Here is a 21416-nt window from a genome sequence, read left to right on the forward strand (position 1 = left end):
GGCGTGCATTTCTCTTTGCGAACATGCATTTTTTTTTTTTTTAAATATACATAGATTAATTGATTGTGAGATTGTCAATGCCGCCCTTAAGAGCACCGAATGAATAATTCGACCCTGAAGAATCGTTAGCATGCTTCACGGGACTGGCCCACTCTCACTGTTACTTGCAGGGGAGGTGAAATGAGGTGCTTTTTTTTTTAAATATACAAATTAATTTGACCCTGAATTTGCGAGTTTTATATAACGGCAAAAATTGGGTACAGTCATGGACGGATGAATAATTATATAGATTTAAAAATATATAAATTTAAAAATTATTATTATTTTGAATAATTGATAATGATTATTATTCATCTATTTTGTTTTAGGTTTATAGTATTATAATATATTTGAAATATACAAATTAATTGATTGTGAGAGGTCCGAATGAATAATTCAGGTGCGGGGAGTTAGCATGGTTCACGGGAATGGCCCTGAAGAATCGTTTGACCCTGAATTTGCGAGTTTTATATTATAAAATGGCAAAAATTGGATACAGTCATGGACTGACGTCTGCGTCTGACGTCCCTGACGCAGATTGCGGTGGCGGACGGATGAATAATTATATAGATTTAAAAATTATTATTATTTTGAATAATTGATAATGATTATTATTCATCTATTTTGTTTTAGGTTTATAGTATTATATCATATTTAAAATAATATAATGAAATTACAATTGCAAAAACGTGATTACAGGAATTATCTCATGATTATTGTAACTAAAAAGTCATTGGAGAAAATTTCTATGATACAATTTGGCATAATTTCTATCACAAAAAAATTCTATTACAGTAACTATATCACATGGCACTATATTATTACGAAAAGGTTGCTCTTACCATCATTACACAACTCATAAGATCCTAAAAAATAGTAATTATATATAAATAACTACTATACACATGTAATCATTACAAAATAAGAAGTCAGCGACATTAAGATAAATAAATTTAAAAATTAAAAAAATAATAAATTTCAATTTCTAATGTTAAATCTTTTTAAAACGTTTTGGTCAACCACAAACTAATATAAGGCCAAACAAAATATCCAATGTTTTATACACTCCCTATGGGCACTTGTAATAAATATCAAAACACATATTGCATTTCCTAAATTTTAAAAAAATAATAAAAATTAATTAAATAATGCAATTGACGATCGTGAAGATGAACCACATGTCAAACATACGAAGAATCAATCTTTATTAAACAACTAAGCAACTTACAGGTGTGAAACACCACCTGTAAGACTGCCTTTGTAGTACACACTCAGTCCCTCGTACATTACATGCGGAATATATATAACAATCACACATTTAGGGAAGTTGAACTGAATCCTATAAACCAGGAACAAAATCCTAATATAGGGTTTAGTTTGAACAATTTCTACATTAATCTCAACACCCCCCTTAATGGAGAAATGGATTCACAGATATACCTAACACTTCCCTAAACAACTCAAATTTGATTCTACCAAGAGGTTTGGTAAAAATATCAGTAGCATTGTCACAACTATTACAATACTCAATATGGATTTCTTTTGACTGAACTTTCTCCCTGAAAAAATGAAACTGTGTATCGATATTCTTTGTGTTCTTATGAAATACTGGATTATTTGCAAGTTTGATGGAGCTCTGGTTGTCGCATTTGATCATTTTTGCAACCTTCTGTTCTTCTCCAACATCAAGGAGAAGTCTCCTCAACCAAACTGCTTCACATATCGCTGCACACATAGCTTGATATTCAGCTTCTGCAGAAGACAAGGATACTGTGTTCTGCTTTTTGCTACTCCATGTAATGACCCCAGATCCAATGTTGAATGCATAGCCTGTTATGGATCGTCTGTCATCTACATTTCCAGCCCAATCGGAGTCTGAAAAACTTGTCAATCTAACATCACACGAATCAGTATAAACAATACCAAAATCTAAGGTTCCCTGGAGATACCTTAAAACACCTTTAGCTGCAACCCAATGGCTCTCAAGGGGATTTGACATAAATTGGCTCAATCCACACACTGCATAAGCCAAATCAGGCCTAGTTGTATTCAAGTAGATGAGACTCCCAAACAACTGTCTATACAACGTTGCATCTGCCTCCTTAGATCCATCATCATTATGAAGTTTTAAGTTCTATTGCAAGGGTACTATTGCAGCTTTGCACTGATCCATTCTAAACTTTTCCAGTACGCTCCTTACATACTTACTTTGTCACAGAAAAGTTTGTCCAGAATTCCTCCAGACTTCCAAACCTAAACAATGGTGTAGTTCTCCAAGGTCTTTCATCTCAAAAACTTGTGACATTTGCTCTTTGATTTCTTTAATGAGATCATTAACATTCCTTGTAATGATTAAATCATCTACATATAAAGAAATCAAAACAATCCTCCCCTCTTTATCAAACATGGTATAAAGATTAGGGTCATTTTTTCTTCTTTTATAACCATGCTGCAAGAAAAATAAATCAATTTTGTCATACCATGACCTGGGTGCCTGTTTTAATCCATACAATGCTTTCTTCAACCTACAAACTAGAAGTTCTCCCCCCTGTTTGACAAACCCCTCAGGTTGCACTAAGTACACCTATTCTTTTAAGTCCCCATTTAAAAATGTAGATTTAATCTAGCTGGCGAATCATCCAATGGTGTTTGGTAGCTAAAGGAATTGTCATTCTGATTGTGTTTAATTTAGCTATAGGGACAAATGTTTCATCATAATCTATGCCTTCTTATTGTGAATACCCCTTTGCAACCAGCCTAGCTTTATACTTATCTATGCTCCCATCTACTTTATATTTAGGCTTATACAACCATTTGCATCCTATGGGTTGTTTTCCATTAGGTAGTTTAACTAAATCCCAAGTTTTTTTTTCTCAAAATTGATTCATATTCCTCTTCCATTGCAGCCCTCCATTCACTATATTGATTAGCTTCTTTATAACTAGAGGGTTCAACAACATTCATCATACTAGTTATAAAGGCATTTTCCCTATATCTTGCTGGAATTTGGACTTTCCTACCTAATCTCCTAAGTGCCGAGGTAGCTTCAAACCTTGTCTGATCATCATTTTTTGGACTTGGGTTGACAGCTACATCACCTTCTTTCCCTTCCTGCTGCTGCTACTCATTTTTGTCACGTGATTCATCACTTCCTTCTTCCACCAATAAGGGTACATGCCAGTCTTCCTTAGCATTCTCATGGCTTCCATCATTAACCTGCTCATGACACACTACATCTATACTCGCAAACACTTTATGAGTAGAGGGATTAAATAGTTTGTAAGCCTTAAATTATGTACAATACCCAACAAAAATACCTTTGATGGCCTTTGAGTCAAGTTTCTTTCTATCTTCCTTTGGGATATGAGCAAAAGCTTTGCTACCAAAAACTCTCAAATGCTTAACTGCAGGCTTATAACCAAATAAAGCTTCAAAAGGAGTTTTGAAATCTGAACTTCTTGTTGGACTCCTATTCTTTAGATATACTACAGTATTAATTGCTTCAGCCCAAAAGCCATTAGAAATATTCTTACCTTTTAACATACTGCAAGCACACTCCAGAAGGGTTCTGTTTTTCCTCTCTGCAACCCCGTTTTGTTGAGGAGTGCGAGGTAATGTAAACTGCTGCTATATCCCATTATCTTTGCAGTATTTGAGTACAGAAGCTTTTTTGTACTCTCCTCCTTGATCCAAGTGGAGAATCCTGATGCATTTACTTGTCTGTTTTTCAACCACACTTCTGAAATCCTTGAAGTATTCAAAAGTGTTGCTCTTCTTCCTGAGGAAATACACCCAAGTAAATCTAGTACAGTCATCAATAAACAATAAAAAATAGTATGCACCGCCTAACGATCTTGTTTGCATAGGCCCACATAGATATGTGTGTACCAACTCGAGTATATCTCTCTTCTTTCTATCAGGATTCACATGAAATTCATCTCTATGCAACTTTCCCAGTGCACATGCATCATAGATTTTAAAAAGGAAGACCTTCGACCATACCTCTTTTCTGTAAAAGTAGCAAATCATTGAACTTAATATGGCTGAACCTCTGGTGCCATAAGTCCATTATAGTCATGGCAGATGATGCCAATGCCTGATGTGGTGCACTTTTGACATTTAACTTGTACAATCCTCCCACACGAATACCTGATGCAATAGGCTTCATAGAATCCAACAAGTCTTTAATGACACAATTTGATTTATACATCTCTACCCTGAGATTATGATCAATCATAGTAGAAACAGAGATCAGATTCTTTTTTATCCCGGGTACATACATAACATTATGGATATGTCTAATATTTCCATCAGGAAAAACAACAGGAATATTACCATAACCTTTGATTTGGTACCCTCTATCATCGCCAAGATAGATGTTTGCTCCACTGCTGGTCTCTTTGAAGTCTTCAAACCGTTGTCTGTTCCCTATCATGTGGATGGATGCACTTGAGCCGACAAATCAGGTATCTGTTTCATCCTCCTTAGCCGAAAGTGCAAAGTTAGATATGAACAGTATGATGTTTTGATTGTGTTCCTCATCAACAAAATGACCTGCATGTTGCTTATGTCACTTCCAACCTTCATCAAACTTCTTTTTCATGCAATATCTGGCTATATGGACGGTTCTACCACAACAAAAACATTTGGTTGCAGAGTCATTTCTATTGAGAGATGTACCTTGAGGTGAGGGCATATTTCTATGTGGGGTTGCGCTGCTCTTCTATGCTACATTTGGCTTTCCTCTGAAGGGCCTCTTCTTCTCCATTAAGGCCAGATTTGAACTCTGGGGTTTATGAGTCAGTCGTCTTTCCTCCTCCTGCATGAGGATTCCTACCAATTCTTCAAATAGATGGGATTTTTCTCTTGCATTCAAGCCAATGATGAACATATGATACTCATCAGTCATATCATTCATGATAATCATGACCGGATCTGTATCGGACATACCTTCACCGATATCACCCAACTTGTTCTTGAGATCCTTGATCCACGAAATGAATGCTACAAATGTCTCATTCTCCTCCATCTTGATGGAGAGAATCTTGCTCTTCAAGAAAAATAGTCGATTGGTGTTCTTGACCTCATAGAGATCCTTGAGCGTCTTCCAGATCTCTGGTGCAGTCTTGCAATCACGGATATGGAGGATAATGCAATCTTTGACTGACAATTTCAGGAGCATTTTCGCCTTAGTCTCTCGCTTGTACCAGTCTTGGATTGTTTTTGTTGTTCCTCCTGCAATGAGGTTTGGCTTCACCTCATCATTGTTCACAATCGTCCATGCATTGTGTCCCTCAACCAAGGTTTGCAGCTTGAATTTCCAACCAAAGTAATTGGATCCATCTAGCTTGTTGTTTTCATTTAGGTAAGCTTCTGCTAATTCATTATTCATCTTGAATGAATAAAAAACTTCAACCCCAATAATTAAAAAAACAACCCTGGATCTTAAAAATCACTCTCAAGCTTCATGCGAGCAGCTTGAATTCACTCCAGATTGCCTTGATGCATGGTCTGCCAGCCCTCCGATGTGTGGCCTTGAGATTTCAGGTGAGCACCGAGCTCCACACACAACCTTCAGGCTCCTCCTCCATGACAGTTTGATCTCTGGACGTGCCAATCGACAGCTCAGTCTCAAGTGTTACCAATCTCTGCTGCTTTGAACACTTGAGTTATCTGGTTCCCACCCTCAACACCACGAGAGTTAATCATCGGCCTCCTCAACAGTCCCGATCGAATCAGTAGCAGCTCATCAAATGAAGATCGCACTTGCAGCTGTCCACTTCCCAAACAACAGCCCACCACACTAAAAAACACATGCAACATGCAAAGACAGAAAAAAACAGCCTTTTCCCCTTGCGCAAGGTCAGCGCGATTTTCCTCCAAGCATTCGCACTGATCTGAAGATTAAAAATCGCGTAAAGTGTAGAAGTGAAATTGATGCGATTTTCTCACCAAAATCCGCACTGGTTTCACCTCAATCGCGTCGGCCTCTCTCCACTCTGGTACAGGCTTCCTTAGCCATGTAGCTCTGATACCATGTCAAACATTCAAAGAATCAATCTTTATTAAACAACTTAGCAGCTTACAAGTGTGAAACACCTCCTGTAAGACTGCCTCTGCAGTACACACTCTGTCCCTCATACATTACATGTGGAATATATATAACAATCACACATTTAGGGAAGTTGAACTGAATCCTATAAACCAGGAAGAAAATCCTAATCTAGGGTTCAGTTTGAATAGTTTCTACATTAATCTCAACACCACAATTGTTTCAGAAAAACATAATATAACATAATATAATCTAAGATGAACCACAATTATTATATAATATAATCTACAAATTATACAAGAAAATAACATGTTTCAGAAAAACATAATCTATTACATTACAAGTAAGACACATGTCATTAAGTTGAACAATAAATTGAACAAACACTTTGCATATAAATCGCTACTTAGCTTATGTATTTCCTAAGATAGAATTTGCTTGACATTGTTGTCTAAGTCATCTAGTAGATATAGATGTATAACATATTGTAGCAATAAAAATGATTCGTTATCTGTTTAATCTAAAGTGGATAGGAAAAAATTGAGATGTATACCAAAATTTAAATATATATAACAAAATAGTTACCTCAGTGAAGGTATGCCAATCATGTGTTTTAACCCTGCCAATTCACCTTTCTTTTTTAAGATATTTTTTATGTTTGAAGAAAAACTTGTGGGAAATTTACTTCTTTGAATGAACTCTTTTACATCATTTCTTTTCTTCTCTATTAATAACCATGAAAGGAAATTTTAGTCTCCATCGCTATTTGATTAGATCACACATTGCATTGCATGATTGGTTTCATGAATGTCACTACAAATTTTGGCAATTCAAGTTTCTTTATCCCTCCTATCATCTATGATTTTCCGTGATGTTTCTATCAAATTCTTCCCGATATGTATTATATCAAACAAATGAACACTCTTAGGTCCTCATAGCAGGAAAACCTCATGAATTGAGTGTGATAAATTTTCATTCCACGTGGAAGCCCATTATTAATACCATCATGACCTTCATGATGAAGCATAGAAGAAATTACAACAATAATTATCAAATTTAGTAAAATAAATTATATAAAATTCAAAATTCAAAAAATTATATATATGATAAATAAAAAAAATTGCATATCTTTCCAATTTCTATTATATTCCAACTTCCATAGGTGAGTTGTCATTCTTTGTGGTTTTAATAAAATCTCTTCTTTCCCATTGAAAATATGTTTTTCTATAGTGTGATACCTATGGTTCTTAAAGAGGAAGTGCTTATACTCATCAAACACCTTCTTTCCTAAACTTCTTGAATGTCGAGATTTCATCTTAGGAACACAAATTGCACATGCATATTTACCCCTTGTTTGAATACCCACATTAAGAGATGGATTAATGTCAATTACACATAGGGATTATTTAAAAACATGCATGATATATTCAAATAATTATTCACTATTAAAGTGCAATATTGGAATGTTACATATCACAAACATGTGTTATTCACAGGGCATCATGAATTGTCCATACAAGTATTCCATGGAATTGAAATTTCCTATGCCTTATTGGTTTACATATGCCATACATAGTGAATCCAACCCATAACTTTAGTAACTCATTAATAAGAGGCTCGATATATACATTCATATCTTTAAATTGGTACTTACCTAGTAATTGTTTGAAATTACACATAATGATTCCCATGATATGTATGTATATGAGTAAATAAACAAGTATAAGATCTTATGCAACAAACAAGACAAATGAAAATGTTATATTTGAAAACTTAATGTAAACAAATACCTAGAACAACTATTGTCAACGTTATGTGCTCCCACTTTATTGACATCTAAGGACAAAGGTTATAGCAAAAATTGGCCACACAAAGTAAATAAACCTGAGCTCTCCAAATGGATTAACACCGTCAGCTACCAATGAAATCCTAACATTACAAGGTTCATCGTTAAAATGCGTCAATTTTTCCTCAATTTCCCTAAATACATAACCATCGGTATGCATTCGAAGAAAACCGTCTCCACTTCTCTTTCGTGCATGGTAATCCATAAACTATGGCTTTCGCACTTGAACAATCATTGCAAACATGGAATTATGGGAATATAATGAATAACTTTCTCAATCACCTTTTTAATTACTTGATCGATTCGATATCTATTTCTTGTACATTGCAGACAATTTGTTTCCAATGCATGTTGCCTGTAATATATAATATGATCATTAGGACATGCATTTATAGCTTGATACTTCATTCCGATTTCTTTCATAATGGCATATAAATCTCAATATGTATGAGATAAAATATTTGACGATGGTAACAAAATTTCACCTAATAATCTACAACACAAAAAATCACTAGTTATTGTAAAGAATATTAATCCTAAATATTCAATTTTTATTTTATATATTAATCAACACAAAAAAAGGGAAAATAAAATTAACCTTCAAGTATCATATGTGATGAAACACATTACATAAATTAGCTTGTGTTTCATACAAGCATTTGAAAAACCATTCAAAACCTTTAAGTTAACCAACAATAATGTAGTGGAGAGAAGATTTTATTTTAAGCCTTCATAAAGTGTTGTTGTTTCCTTTTCTAGCAAATGTTCATCAAGAATATTATCATCATTGTCCTCATCCTCATCATTGACTGGTTGAGAGAACAAGCCTTGGATCAATTCATTTTTCCCATCATCTTCTTTCATTGGATCATCAAAATTTAACTTCAATACTTTTTCCATATTCCTCAACTTGTACAACATTTCTACTACTACTTGGGGCATTCAAACACCAAATAGGGGGCCTACTTGACTTTTCAATTAGAAATAACCATGAAAATTAAAATTAGTCAGCATATCAAATATTCTAAATGTTTAAAATTATACAAATACAAGTAATATAAACACAATAGATAATGAATATATAGCTTACCAAGGGATGATGTTCCTTCAGTCCCCCTTCAATGTGCCCAAGTTTCCTACAATCTCTTTTAGTTGTTTCTCTTAAAACACTTACGGTAGACAAGCCACTACATTTAATGCAAGGGAAATAACATCTCCGATCATCCCCTTGATTTTTTCCCCTACTAATGCTTGTTGACATTCGTCCCCCCAAAATAATTATGCGATGATTATGTTATAAAATTGAGTAGAGTACTAGATCTATTATATTTTGTAATGAAATTGATGTACATATATATAGATAAAATAAAATCTCTTTTTCACTCGACAAGGATACTTATAACCTTTTAGAATCATTGTAGTTATACTGAAAACGTTGCAATGTCTCTTAAAATAAACACATTTATAAATTTACTTATCATCGAAATTACGATGATAACTGACCAATTCAAAGTTGACTAGTCAAAAAGTGACCCACTGTTACATTAATAGCGCAATGAATAGGGAAAAAAGTCTTTTGGTTGGTATTGTGACAACCATCAAATATCGCTACTCTTATGATGATAGGCATAATATTGTCAAAATTACAACGAGTTCAAGACATGTCATCGAAAGACTGATGAATTCAATCTAATGAAAAAATTTAAAAAAATTGACATTAAGTCTTATAATTTTCGATGTAATGGCCAATTTTACTAGTATCGTCATACTTTTTTGTCAGAATTTGTTACTATATATAGTAGTGAAGCAAGTTGCAAGTCTCCAAAGGTTATATTTTAATAAAAACCTAAAATAAAAGTTTGTATTCTTCACAATCCAAATCACAGTGATAACGAGAAGAAGGTTGGAAGTGTTGTTTCTTCAAGAATTTATGCCAGTGTTCTCAAGAAGCCCCATCAAAAGGAAGACAATAATGTAATTAAGAAAAAAACATGAACAAAGGATCAAACCTCCTCCAAGGTAAAATATCTTCAGAACATCTTCAAGGGAATAAGGAGGTGGTGCCTCCATCAAGGTTGGTGCCTCAATTAGGTTGTAGCCTATTTCAAGTGGGTGCTTGCACATTTTCAAGGTTGGTTCCTCAATAAGGTTGCAGACTATTGCATGTGGATGCTTGCACATTTTTGAGGTTGGTGCCTCAATTAGGTTGTATCCTATTGCAAGTGGTTTCTTTCTCATTTTTTAGGTTGGAGCCTCAGTTAGGTTGTAACCTATTGTAAGTGGGTGTTTGCACATTTTCGAGTTTTGTCCCTCAATCAAGTTGTAGCCAATTGTAAGTGGGTTCTTGCACATTTTTGAGGTTGGTGCTTTAATCGGGTTGTAGCCTATTACAAGTGCGTTCTTGCACATATTAGGGGTTGGTGTCTCTAGTAGGTTGGTTCCTAGAAATATATGTAAATGAATTAAAGAAGAAAAGAAAAATAATTTTTGATTTTCTAACACAAGGGTTTCCATGTAAAAGTTTGTGTTCACTTATTTTGGCGTGATGATAAATTTTCGATGCGTACTTTCATTCGTTGTTATGATGAAAATTATTTTCTGATGCACTTCTATATAGTTAATTATTGATGAAATTTTTTAAATGATAAGTTTTTTAATACATTTATTAACACTGCCCTCTCCCCACTCCCACCCCACAGTGTAATCTTTGGTGTAATACATCTAGGCCAGATCCTATTAATACTTAATAAAATTGTAGAATCCTCTTGTCGAATCATAAAGTGTGCCCTCCAAGAAATGTTAAACTAGTGTTAGTTGTCTTCATATGATCGTGTGGCCTGAAATGAACTAATAATCTAGAGTACCATGTATATTTTACATGAAGCCCTTGTTGAATCCATGTTATATGTTGATATTACGTTGTTTCAATAGATATGTTCCTTATTCACAAGGATAGTATATTAGTATAATTAGTAAAATGTTCCCTACAACTAGTGTATTGAGACTCACCTCCACACCCGAAAAGGGTATATTAGTGAGGAAAATCAAATTATTTACAACCAACTCCAATCTTTAACCTTGCACCATCCCTTAGCAAGTTCCCACTAGTCAACAATCCTATTTAGTAACTTAATGATACTTCAAATGAATAATAGGAAAAAGGATCTTCAGAGATTGACACCTGTATAATGCATCTGGGTATTACATTTTTATTTATTGTGCCAAGAGACACTCTCCATCTTAGTATGGGAGAGATGTTGTAATGTTATATTATATAAAAAAAATTGACTAGATCAAATTACATAGAAATAAAAATAAAATTTTAAGGAATAAAACCTTACCCTGCTCCCATTAATCATGCCTAAAAATACTTCCCCATTCAGATTCGTGAGCTGAACTACACCACCATCCGAAATGTCCTCAGTTATATATGGTCTTAGCTAGTGCATCTAAAACTTCCCCGGAAACTTGGTAAACTTGTTGTCATACATTAGTACCATATCTCCATTTTTGAAGGTGCGTTTCTTGATGTGTCGATTGTGCCATGCCTTTTCTCTAGCTTTTTGTACTTGTTGATGGAAGTCAACGAAAATTCATTCTTCCTCTAACGCAAGAAACTACGCGAGGCATTCCTCCATGATGTCACGACCTTCCATCTAAGTTATTGTTGCGATACATAGGTTGGGCACTATGTATTCCATCGACATTACTGCTTCTTGTCCCTAAACTAGTCGAAAGGGTGTTGGGCCTGTCAATTTCTTACAGGTAGTCTTATATGCCCATAGAACCACTAGTATGTTCACATCCCAATCATTCCTATTAGCGTTGCATACCATTTTGAGGGAATTCTCCAAGATATTTTTGAAAGCTTCAACAATGCCATTCACTAGGGAGTGATATGGCATACTGTTTTAATGGTACATCTAGCACTCTTCTGTTGAAACAACAATTGTCTCATTCAGGAAGTGTGACCCTCTGTCACTCATCAAACTTTTCGGGCATCCAAATCCTGACAAAATAAACTAAAATACGAAATTTGCAGCAGTGTCCACGCTACATTCCTTCACAGGTTGTGCTTCAACCCACCAAGTTCAGTATTCCGTCGTAGTGATAATATAACATGCCCCTGTCCTTTTTCCAGGTATCTGAATAGGTCCAACAGATTCAATTGCTCATTTATCAAATTATTGTAACATGACATGTGGATTCAATATAATTTCATCCCTTCGTGATGGTCTCCCGGTCCTTTGACACACATCACACGCACTGCAATATTCTTTGGATTCTTTATGTATTGTTGGCCACCATAATCCTGCACATAGGATCTTCTGTGCAGTAGCGTTACCCTCATAGTGTCCTCCAACGACACCACCATGTGCTTCAGCTAGAATATTGTGTCTTTCATATTCAGGCACATATCAGCGTAGAACTTCATCCGACCCCATCTTATATAGTTTTCCTACAATTACAAAAAAACGGTAGCCTTCACATCTAGTTCCTTCTTTTGCTGCATTGTATTCCCTTCGGGAGCTATGCTAGGCTTATTGATGAGGTACTTCAAAGTCGAATGGTCCGTGTACATCGTAAAGTGTGCACCTAGTAGATAATGGTTGAACTTCTGTAGTGCATAAACCATTTCCAAACCTTTTCGCTCTGTGGTTGAGTAGTTACTTGCGGCCTTAGATAGTTTTTGAGTGGCGAAGGAAATTAATTGATTGATATCTCCTGCCTTTGGTTGTGTTAAGATGAATCCCAACGCTATGCAAGACGCATCCACATGTACATGAAATTTTCTCTTCCTATCTTGGAATAGTAGGATTAGCGTTGTAACCATCTTCTCCTTCATAGTAACCAATCTCTTCTGATAATTGTCATCCCAACAAAACGTAAAATCCTTCTTTAACCACCTCTCCATGCATGCAGTGATCTGTGCATATGCCTTAATAAACTTCCTATAGTACCCAGTATGACCCAATGTCGCACGTAGCTGCTCTTGGTTCCTAGGGGACTCGATATTGATAATGATGAAGATCTTAGAAGGGTCTACCATCAATCCCTGCTTACAGACAACGTGGCCTAATAGTATTATGAAAGGTACATAGAAAATACATTTCTTTAGGTTCAGAGAGATCTGGTACTTCCTATAGGTATCCAACATCAAGTATAAACTAGAAACATGCTTCTTGACCAACCCAAACATTGTCCAATCATCGAAGTAGACTTCCAAAAACTTATGAATGAACTCCTTGAATGCTGCAACAACCACCCTAGAGAAAATTACAGGAGAATTTTTTAGTCCGAAAGGCATAATTGTATACTGGAATGACCCCCATTCTATAGTGAAGGTAGTCTTGCTTCTATCCTCCGACACGATCTTAATTTGGTGGTATCCTGAAAATCCATCCGTAAATGAGTAAGCTTCATGTCCATCGAAATTCTCGAGAACTTCATCTGTAAACGATGTAGGGAATGGATTATGGATAGATGCATCGTTTAGATCCTGAAAATCTACACAAATCTTGATAGCACCTTTTGTTTTCTTCTCTTGGACCACCATAGGACTGACCCACTCAGATTCCTCTATAGGCTCAATTATTCCGGCCGCAATCATTTTATCGATTTCCTCTCGTACCTTTTCCTTGTATTTGGGGTTCAACCGATATGGGCGCTACTTAACTGGCTTTGCATCAGGTTTTAAATTGGTCTTCGTCACCCCCAAATCTCCTACTATCCCCTTCAAGTAAGAGAAATTGGTTGGAAATAAATCCGGATATTCATGTAATAATTCAGCTACCTTATCCACTATATATTCATCCCAATAGTCTCCAATGTTCTTGAATTTTGGTTCTACCTTTGAACCAATGTTCACCTGCTTTGTGTGCACTAGTTGCGTAATATCAAGGATCTTCGCACTAGGTCCCCCAACTTCACGTTGTCCTTCAAATTCAAGGATACTAATATTTCATGGATCCTTGCAACTTTTTCCGTTGTAACATTATAACATTCTAAAGCATGTTGCAACTACTTCTTCCAATCAGGTTGTACCCACATGATAGTTTTGATGGGTGTTCAGAAGACTGCTACTTTAATCTCCTAAAGTGCTTCATCAATGCCTTTGAACCCATCTTGACAACTGAACGTGAGAAATAATTTTTTTTTCATCTCATCCTAGTCACCGGTCCTATGTCGCAGCTCTGTTTCTGAATACCAATTCTTCGAGATAACATCCAGGGTCTGAATAAAGATATGCACCCACTCAAGTTTAGGTATCTCACCCCATGCCTTAGTCCACCGTGCCAGATGTATGCGTGGATCATCCTTCCCTGTGTATTTTTCAGTGAGTTAGGTTCTCGCGTACCTAAACCTTAATCACATCATTCGCCGATATTCCTTCTAGTCAGCAAAATTATCTATGTGCGTGCCCCACCATCTTGTAGGTGTAGCTCTTAATGCTATCTCTAAGGCCTGGAACCGATGTTCCTTTTCTACATCCCTTTCAAAATGTTTAAGAAATATATTGACATCACCCAAGCCATCATAATAGGGTAACTTACATACCTAAGTAGACACAAAGTATAATGATTTAGTACATTGAATACGTCACAGCGTAGAGACCTCATGCAACCAATTCTTCTAGTTTTCTAACTCTTCATCTGATTTTGATTGGCAGGAGTTTTCCTTCTGATTTGAAAATGTGGCACTTAGGTTTCCTGTCTAACTTACAAGAACCGCTCCCACTTCCAAAGCTTTAAATATTCCCAAGTCTTATTGATTAACCAATACGGAATTAAGAAATGCTTGAAAATATAGGTGTATGTTGATAATTGTTTTTAACTAATTATGTGTTGTAAATTGATGTGTTGAAACTGATGTATAAATACATGTAACAGAAAATAAAGTAGCAATAAACATGAACACAGAAACAACAATTTAATTAGGAGTTCACCCACAACTCTTGGGCTACATCTCTGTGAGCTCTAGTCAATTCAACTAGGCTCTCTGGGATTATGGCATAAGTCTTTTTTACAAGCTCTTGGCTTAACTCCTGTTGTTTTACACAGAAACAGTGGGTTCAGACACCATGTTATTCCTTGGCTCTTGAAGCTCTGGCTCTTGGCTCTTGAAGCTCTGGCTCTTGGCTCTTGGTTCTGGCTCTTTGGCTCTGACTCTATCTCTTCAGCTCTGGCTCAGGCTCTAGCTCTTCAGCTCTGGCTTCTTTCTGCCCTCTATCATTTTACAGCTCTCTGGGTTTTTCACTTGAACTCCAAGTGACTCCCTTGGCTACCTTTTTGCTTCTGTGTTGCCTCCTTCGCCTTGGCTTCTTGCCTTGGCCTCACTTTCAGCAAAAAAACCCCAAAAACACCCTCAGCAACCAACAATCACGTCGTTCTGTTGTTCTATGGCTTTTTTAAGCCAAATTGACACTGCCTGTTCATTTTCCCTTTCGGGCTTCCTGTCTTCTAGCTTTGGTCCGCTCAAATCCCTTCTCTGAGCATTAGCAATCATTGCTAAACGCCCTCAAGGAGGGATGCCACCTATTCTGTAATGGATGAGTGCATCGGGCTTGTGAAATCCCTGAAATGGACGCTTTTTGTTAACATAGAGAAATGCCTTGAAACTGTGAAAATCCACCAAAACACAGTCTTTTTGAACTTCAAAAGCCCTTAAATCTGGTCTATACTCCTATCGGGTCTTCCCACAAGTTTCTATCGCAAGTTGCAAATGGCCCATCCCTTTGTATTTTAGAAATACATTACAATATTGCAAAATCTTGTAGCAATGGCTTTATATCGGATTTGAAATGTTTATGGAATATCGTTTTAAAGTGATCTTGGGTCCACCCACAAGTCATTGTTGCAAGTCACAAATGGCCTATCCCTTTGTATTTTAGAAATACATTACAATATCGCAAAATCCCGTAGTAATGGCTTTATATTAGATTTGAAATGTTTATGGAATATCGTTTTAAAGTGCTATCGGGTCCGGCAATCAGATCACATATATATATTTAACATATGTCCACTCCTCTGTAATGCACCGATGCGATATTGCGATGCGACTTGTTGCAATCGCATATTGCATCAGCTCGAGGTCTTGCCATATAGTATGGTCTATGCCAACACCGATTGCGATCCGCCGATATTAGTGATCATGGTATCACATCAGCTCGGTCCCATTGCATGTCATTCCTCTGATTGGCTTTGATAGCCATTGACTGCCACCGCCGATTGCGATTGCCGATCGAATATAGACCATTGAATAGCCAGATCTGACGGTACCTGTTTATTGTTGATTTAAGCCTCCGATAGGCCTTATTTCTTCAGATTTTTGCCTCTTTCCCAAAGAACAAAGGGGAACTTCTTTTTATGATAGCTTCTTCATCTGAAGTCCATTTTCATCCATTCAAGTTGCGTTGGATTCAGAATGAGGAGATCTCTGCAATGAGACTATTTCCAAGAGAATCCTCTGATTTTCATTTTCCTCTAATTTACAAAGGATTTGTGCCATTGGGCACCTTTTTCCTCTTATATGAAGTCTTTTAGACTTAGAGGTTTATCCAAGACCCATTTTTGGATCACCTTCTCCAAGCTGATCCTTCCATCCGCAGTGGGATTGATCCAATATTCATTCTGCACAGTTAACTTATAGACGTGCTCAATGTCCCCATATACATAATAGTCATGGTTTGGTTTTGTGTAGCACACACCTTCAACTGGATCCAGTGGGACAATTACTCGAAGTTCATTCTTCTCAAATACCATGCTTCACTTATTTAAGTTGATGATGGAATTCATGTCAAAATTCTAATCAATCCCAAGAAACTTTGTGTATGGATTACGATCATTGATGATCTCAATAACTTCGAAATCAACCACTGCTCTTGCACCTTCATTATCTACAATTACTCCATGTAGGTGCCCCATTGGAATTATCTTCTACTGATTCACCATATGTAGATGAATTGGTGACCATTGTAACTTAGGCTTTCCCATACGTTCCCAAGTCTTCTTTGGTAGTACATTAGCATCAAATCCCAAGTCTAGGATTACCTGATCCATTTCGAAATCACTGATCTATGCAGTCAGCCGCATCTCCCTACTGGTTCTTTTCTTTCTTTGGTTTACCTTATTGACTGCACGTTGTCCTGTTGATGACTTATCCTTGCTGGCACAATTATCTATCAGCTCTTGCAGTCCCTCTACTACCTTCTGATCCCTTAGTAACTTCATACAGGTCTGTAGAAATGATTTCAACACTGTGGGATCTGACTCTTGGGTTGCAATAGCATCTTCAAGTTTCTCCTTTCACGAGGCTATCAACATTGGGTTCTGAGATGTAGAAGCACCTGGACTCATAAAATTCTTTCTTGCCTCCATGAATTTCTCTTTCTCTTTATGTAAATCAAACCCAACATTCTTCTTTCCAATTTTTTGGATCCATGACTCTGATTCTGGTTTTTTTCCTTCAACCTTGTCTTAACCAGTGGCTACATCACTTTGCGTGACTATGCTAACATTGGGATAGTCTTCGCAGGGCTCGGATCTCATCATTTGGATATTCTGTGTTGGCTGATGAGTCTTCTTTCCCACATGTTTGCTATTAATATCGGGAAATAATCTATAACATGATCAAATTGACGATACTATTGACACGAAGGGTGTGTTTGATTCTGACAGTCACATCGAAAGTGGCCTGGTTCTCCACAGCTGTAACAAATAATCTGGCCCTGACCTCTTCCAGTTTCCCGTCCTCGTTCTCTTCCTCATCCTTGAAATCCTCCGTGAGCTGTACGTAAGCCCTGTTCATTTTGTGCATGGTTTTCAACCTGCATCCTATATAGTGGATTTTTGTCCATTATTATTTCATTCCTTCGACAATTCCTCTCATCATGGTCAACTAATTTAGAAAATTTACAAAAAAATTTCTTTGGAGACTGTATAAACTTCTGTAATAAGGAGCAATTTCCACTTGAATGATGTCTTGAAACTTGGCAAATACTATTCCAGGTACTTGCACCAGTGCTTGATCTAGTGGAAGACTCTGATTTTAGTGGGTTATGTGGTGGGCTCCAGTATTGTAGCAATAATGTTGCAACTCCTAGGACTCCCTTCTTTACTTTTATCAACCCGGTAGTTCATAACAAACTTGGAAGCGATGGTGCTGTATGCACAAGAACTAGATCTTGCTGCGGCTGTCACTTGATCAACTGGCACAAGTATGCTAGGAGCTTAAGCCAACTTCTATGAGCTCTTACAAGAAGCTTTTAACTGATGGATGAAAGCTAACTCAAAGGAAGCTAATCTACTTGCAGAAAGAAACTAAGAAGCTGAAAGGAAATGAAAACCCTAGCAAACCCTAGTTTTACCAACTAACCCTACTGATGCAAGGAAAAGGATGCAAGCTACTGAAAGGGATGCCATTGATTCCAAAAAGGTAAAAAGCATGTGACTAAGCTACTTCTAAAGTGAAGTATGGAAAAAACATCTTTTTGCACTTTTAAGTAATCTTGTAGAATTATTATGCATGTATTTCAACTGTTTTTTACTGTGCAAAGGTGAAAGGAAATGGAGTGGGCGCTTGCAGGAGGTTCGGTAGGTGGTGTAGGCAAAGGAGCAGAAGGAGAGTTGTATTGGGGCCTCCACCCCTGATGAGATGCATTCCACTGAGGCTATGGCTGAGCATAGGGGTGAAATGGATGAGTTGATGGTTGAGCAAGATATTGAGGAGGATATGACCAAGGAGGAGGTGTGGACCAGGAAGAATGAGCAGGGGGACCCCAAGAAGGCATGGAAGTGGATTTATAGGGGTTGTAATAAGTCTGGGATGTCCCCTGCATTCTCTGTTGGTAAGGCATGGGCCCATTTGGCCTCCTTTGGTTCATATAATAGAGTGGTTCAGTGACTCCTTTGGCTCTCTGATATGCAGCTTTAAGTCTGGGCAAGGAAGGGCATTGATTCGTAGGATGGTCTTCTTCACAGACGAAACACACTTCTATGGAGTGCAATGGACATTCGTTCCTAGGATGCTTTCTAGTGCACTTGGGACAAAAGATGGCCAAAGCCCTCTCAGCTTTCTCTTTCTTCCTTTGGATCCGCAAGGTATCCAATTGCATTGCAAGAAACTGTCTCATATCGCTCTTGAAATCTTCTAGCATATTTTCACATTCACCTCTAAGGATTGAGTTGGAAGAAAAGGTATTGCTCCCAACATTTTTGGTTTCAGCCATTTGCTCCTGAGGAATGTTTTCTTCTTCTTCTCCCCTAGAGGTTCTTCAAATATGTCTTGATGTCCACCTAAGGGTTCTTCTTAATCACAGCCATGGAAGAAGAGAGAAGGTTGGCCGTGTTAAGCAGTGGGGGTGTTGTGCAAATATTTTCCTGACTTATCTCTGCTCCTACAAGGCATGAAAGGAAATCTTTTTGCTTGATTTTATTTTTTATTTTTTATTTTTTATTTATTTTTTATTTATTTATTTTTTTCTGCTTGTACCTGCAAAACTGAAATAGATTGAACTGCAACTAACTAAAATTTATCTTGCTGAAATGAAAATCCAGAATTGAAATGAAAGCAGGAAAGGACTAATCTATGTTGCTGAAATGAAATTGCAGGAATGAAATGCTAGGCTACGCTTGCAGAATTGAAATTGCGGAATTGAAATGCTAATCTATGAAAGTGGGAAATGCTAATCTACTTTTGCGGAAATGAAATTGCAAAATGGAAATGAAACAATCTGCTCTACGCTTGCTGAAATAAACTATTTAGCAGAAGGTTGTAGTAGAAAATAGAAGAAAAGTAGCAATCACCAATACTCTGATGCTTCCCCAGAAACGGCGCCAAAAAGATGGTGGGCTCTAGTATTGCAGCAATAATGTTGCAACTCCTGGGACTCCCTTCTTTACTTTTATCAACCTGGTAGTTCGTAACAAACTTGAAAGCGACGATGCGATATGCACAAGTACTAGCTCTTGCCGTAGGCTGTCACTGGATCAACTGGCACAAGTCCACTAGGAGCTTAAGCCAACTTCTATGACCTCTTAGAAGAAGCTTTTAACTGTGATGGATGAAAACTAACTCAACAGAGGCTAATCTATTTGCAGAAAGAAGCGGAAAGTTGAAAGGAAATGCAAATCCTAACAAACCCTAGTTTTACTAACTAACCCTACTGCTGCAAGTAAAAGGATGAAACCTACATAAATGTATGCCATGACTTCTAGAAAGGTAAAATGCATGTGACTAAGCTACTTCTGAAGAGAAATATGAAGAAAACATCTTTTTTCATTTTTGAGTAATTTCGCAGAGTTATTATGCATGTGCTTTGACTATTTTTTCTGTGCCGAGGTTGATTGGCGAAAGGAAATGATTGTATGAGGTTGGGAAGGTGAGAAGAGGGCCTAAGGGGTCCCTAGCACCCTTCCAAAGAGTTTCACAATGTTCAGATCTGAAGAAACCACTTTCGTGATCTTCTACAGGGAGTCTGCAGGGGTTCTACAGGATGTTCTATAACTTCTACAGGATGTTTCTACAGGATGTTCTGAAAGGGAATTTTGAAGGGATGATGGTGGAATAAAGGTGGAGAAGTGGGCATGGAGCTTAGATGAGGGTGTGAAGAGGTCTAGGACTTGGTGAATGAGGCTGAGGAGTGATTAAGGTGATTGGGTTTGTTCAAGGATGGAGGGAGCAATAAAGGGCAAGGATCTGAGTTAGGGGATGGAGTAGGTTGTATTGATGGAGTAAGGGTAGGCAAAGAGGTATCACAGGTGTTCTGCACGTTATTTTCCAAAACTAATTAACAAAGACTAAGAAAACCAAAGATCTAGCTATTTTGACCTAATTTGACCTAGAAACCATAAGCATGATGAACAAAAGTTTATTGGCAGCAAATCATGTAAGATAACTATGAAAGCTAAGCAAGAATGGATCTAAGCATGTAATCACAACTGGTACCAACTTTTGCAACTAAGAATCTAACACTAGCAATTGCATGAAAAAGCAAGAACAGTGTTTTTGTGGTAGCAAGGGCACCTTGGTCTCAACTTATGGTCCCAAGGAGGGAGAGGTGAGATCAAGGGTTGCTTGATGGCATTTTTTGAAGATCTTTTCCTTTGCCAAACTGTCAAATCAACCTGAAGCATGAAAATCTATTTCAATCATCAAAAACACAAAGTAAGATCTTAACCTAAATAACAGAATTTATTCTAAGAATGCAGCAAAGACACATAAAAGTACACAAAGGAGGTACTGGGCACTTGGGTTGGGCCCAACCCCAAGAGCTACAGCCTCCTAAGGGAGATTAGAGCTGGTGCAAAGCTGGATTCATCTTTATTGAGCAAGAAATAATAGTTACATCCCAAAAACTGTCTACAAGAAAAAGCTTGAAAATGTGTTGAAATGCAGAGCTAACCTACTGACTAAAATCTAACTAACATCTGACTAACTCCTCCTAAAATCGAACTACAAACTAGCTAACTCCAAATGAGG

At 37.1% G+C, this 21416-nt stretch overlaps 1 protein-coding gene across 1 annotated transcript; it reads right to left on the reverse strand.

Annotated features, from left to right (window-relative positions):
* Positions 1–4762: 4762 nt before the first annotated feature.
* Positions 4763–5431, reverse strand: LOC149212379 (uncharacterized). The gene has a single exon (XM_089388670.1). The coding sequence runs from the start codon at positions 5429–5431 to the stop codon at positions 4763–4765; it is 669 nt and encodes a 222-aa protein (XP_089244796.1).
* Between the last annotated feature and the right edge of the window lie 15985 nt (positions 5432–21416).

This window comes from Pinus tabuliformis, chromosome 1_1, assembly GCF_031772625.1.
Source record: "Pinus tabuliformis cultivar Carrire ecotype Pingquan chromosome 1_1, CPIR1, whole genome shotgun sequence".
Lineage (NCBI taxonomy): Eukaryota > Viridiplantae > Streptophyta > Pinopsida > Pinales > Pinaceae > Pinus > Pinus tabuliformis.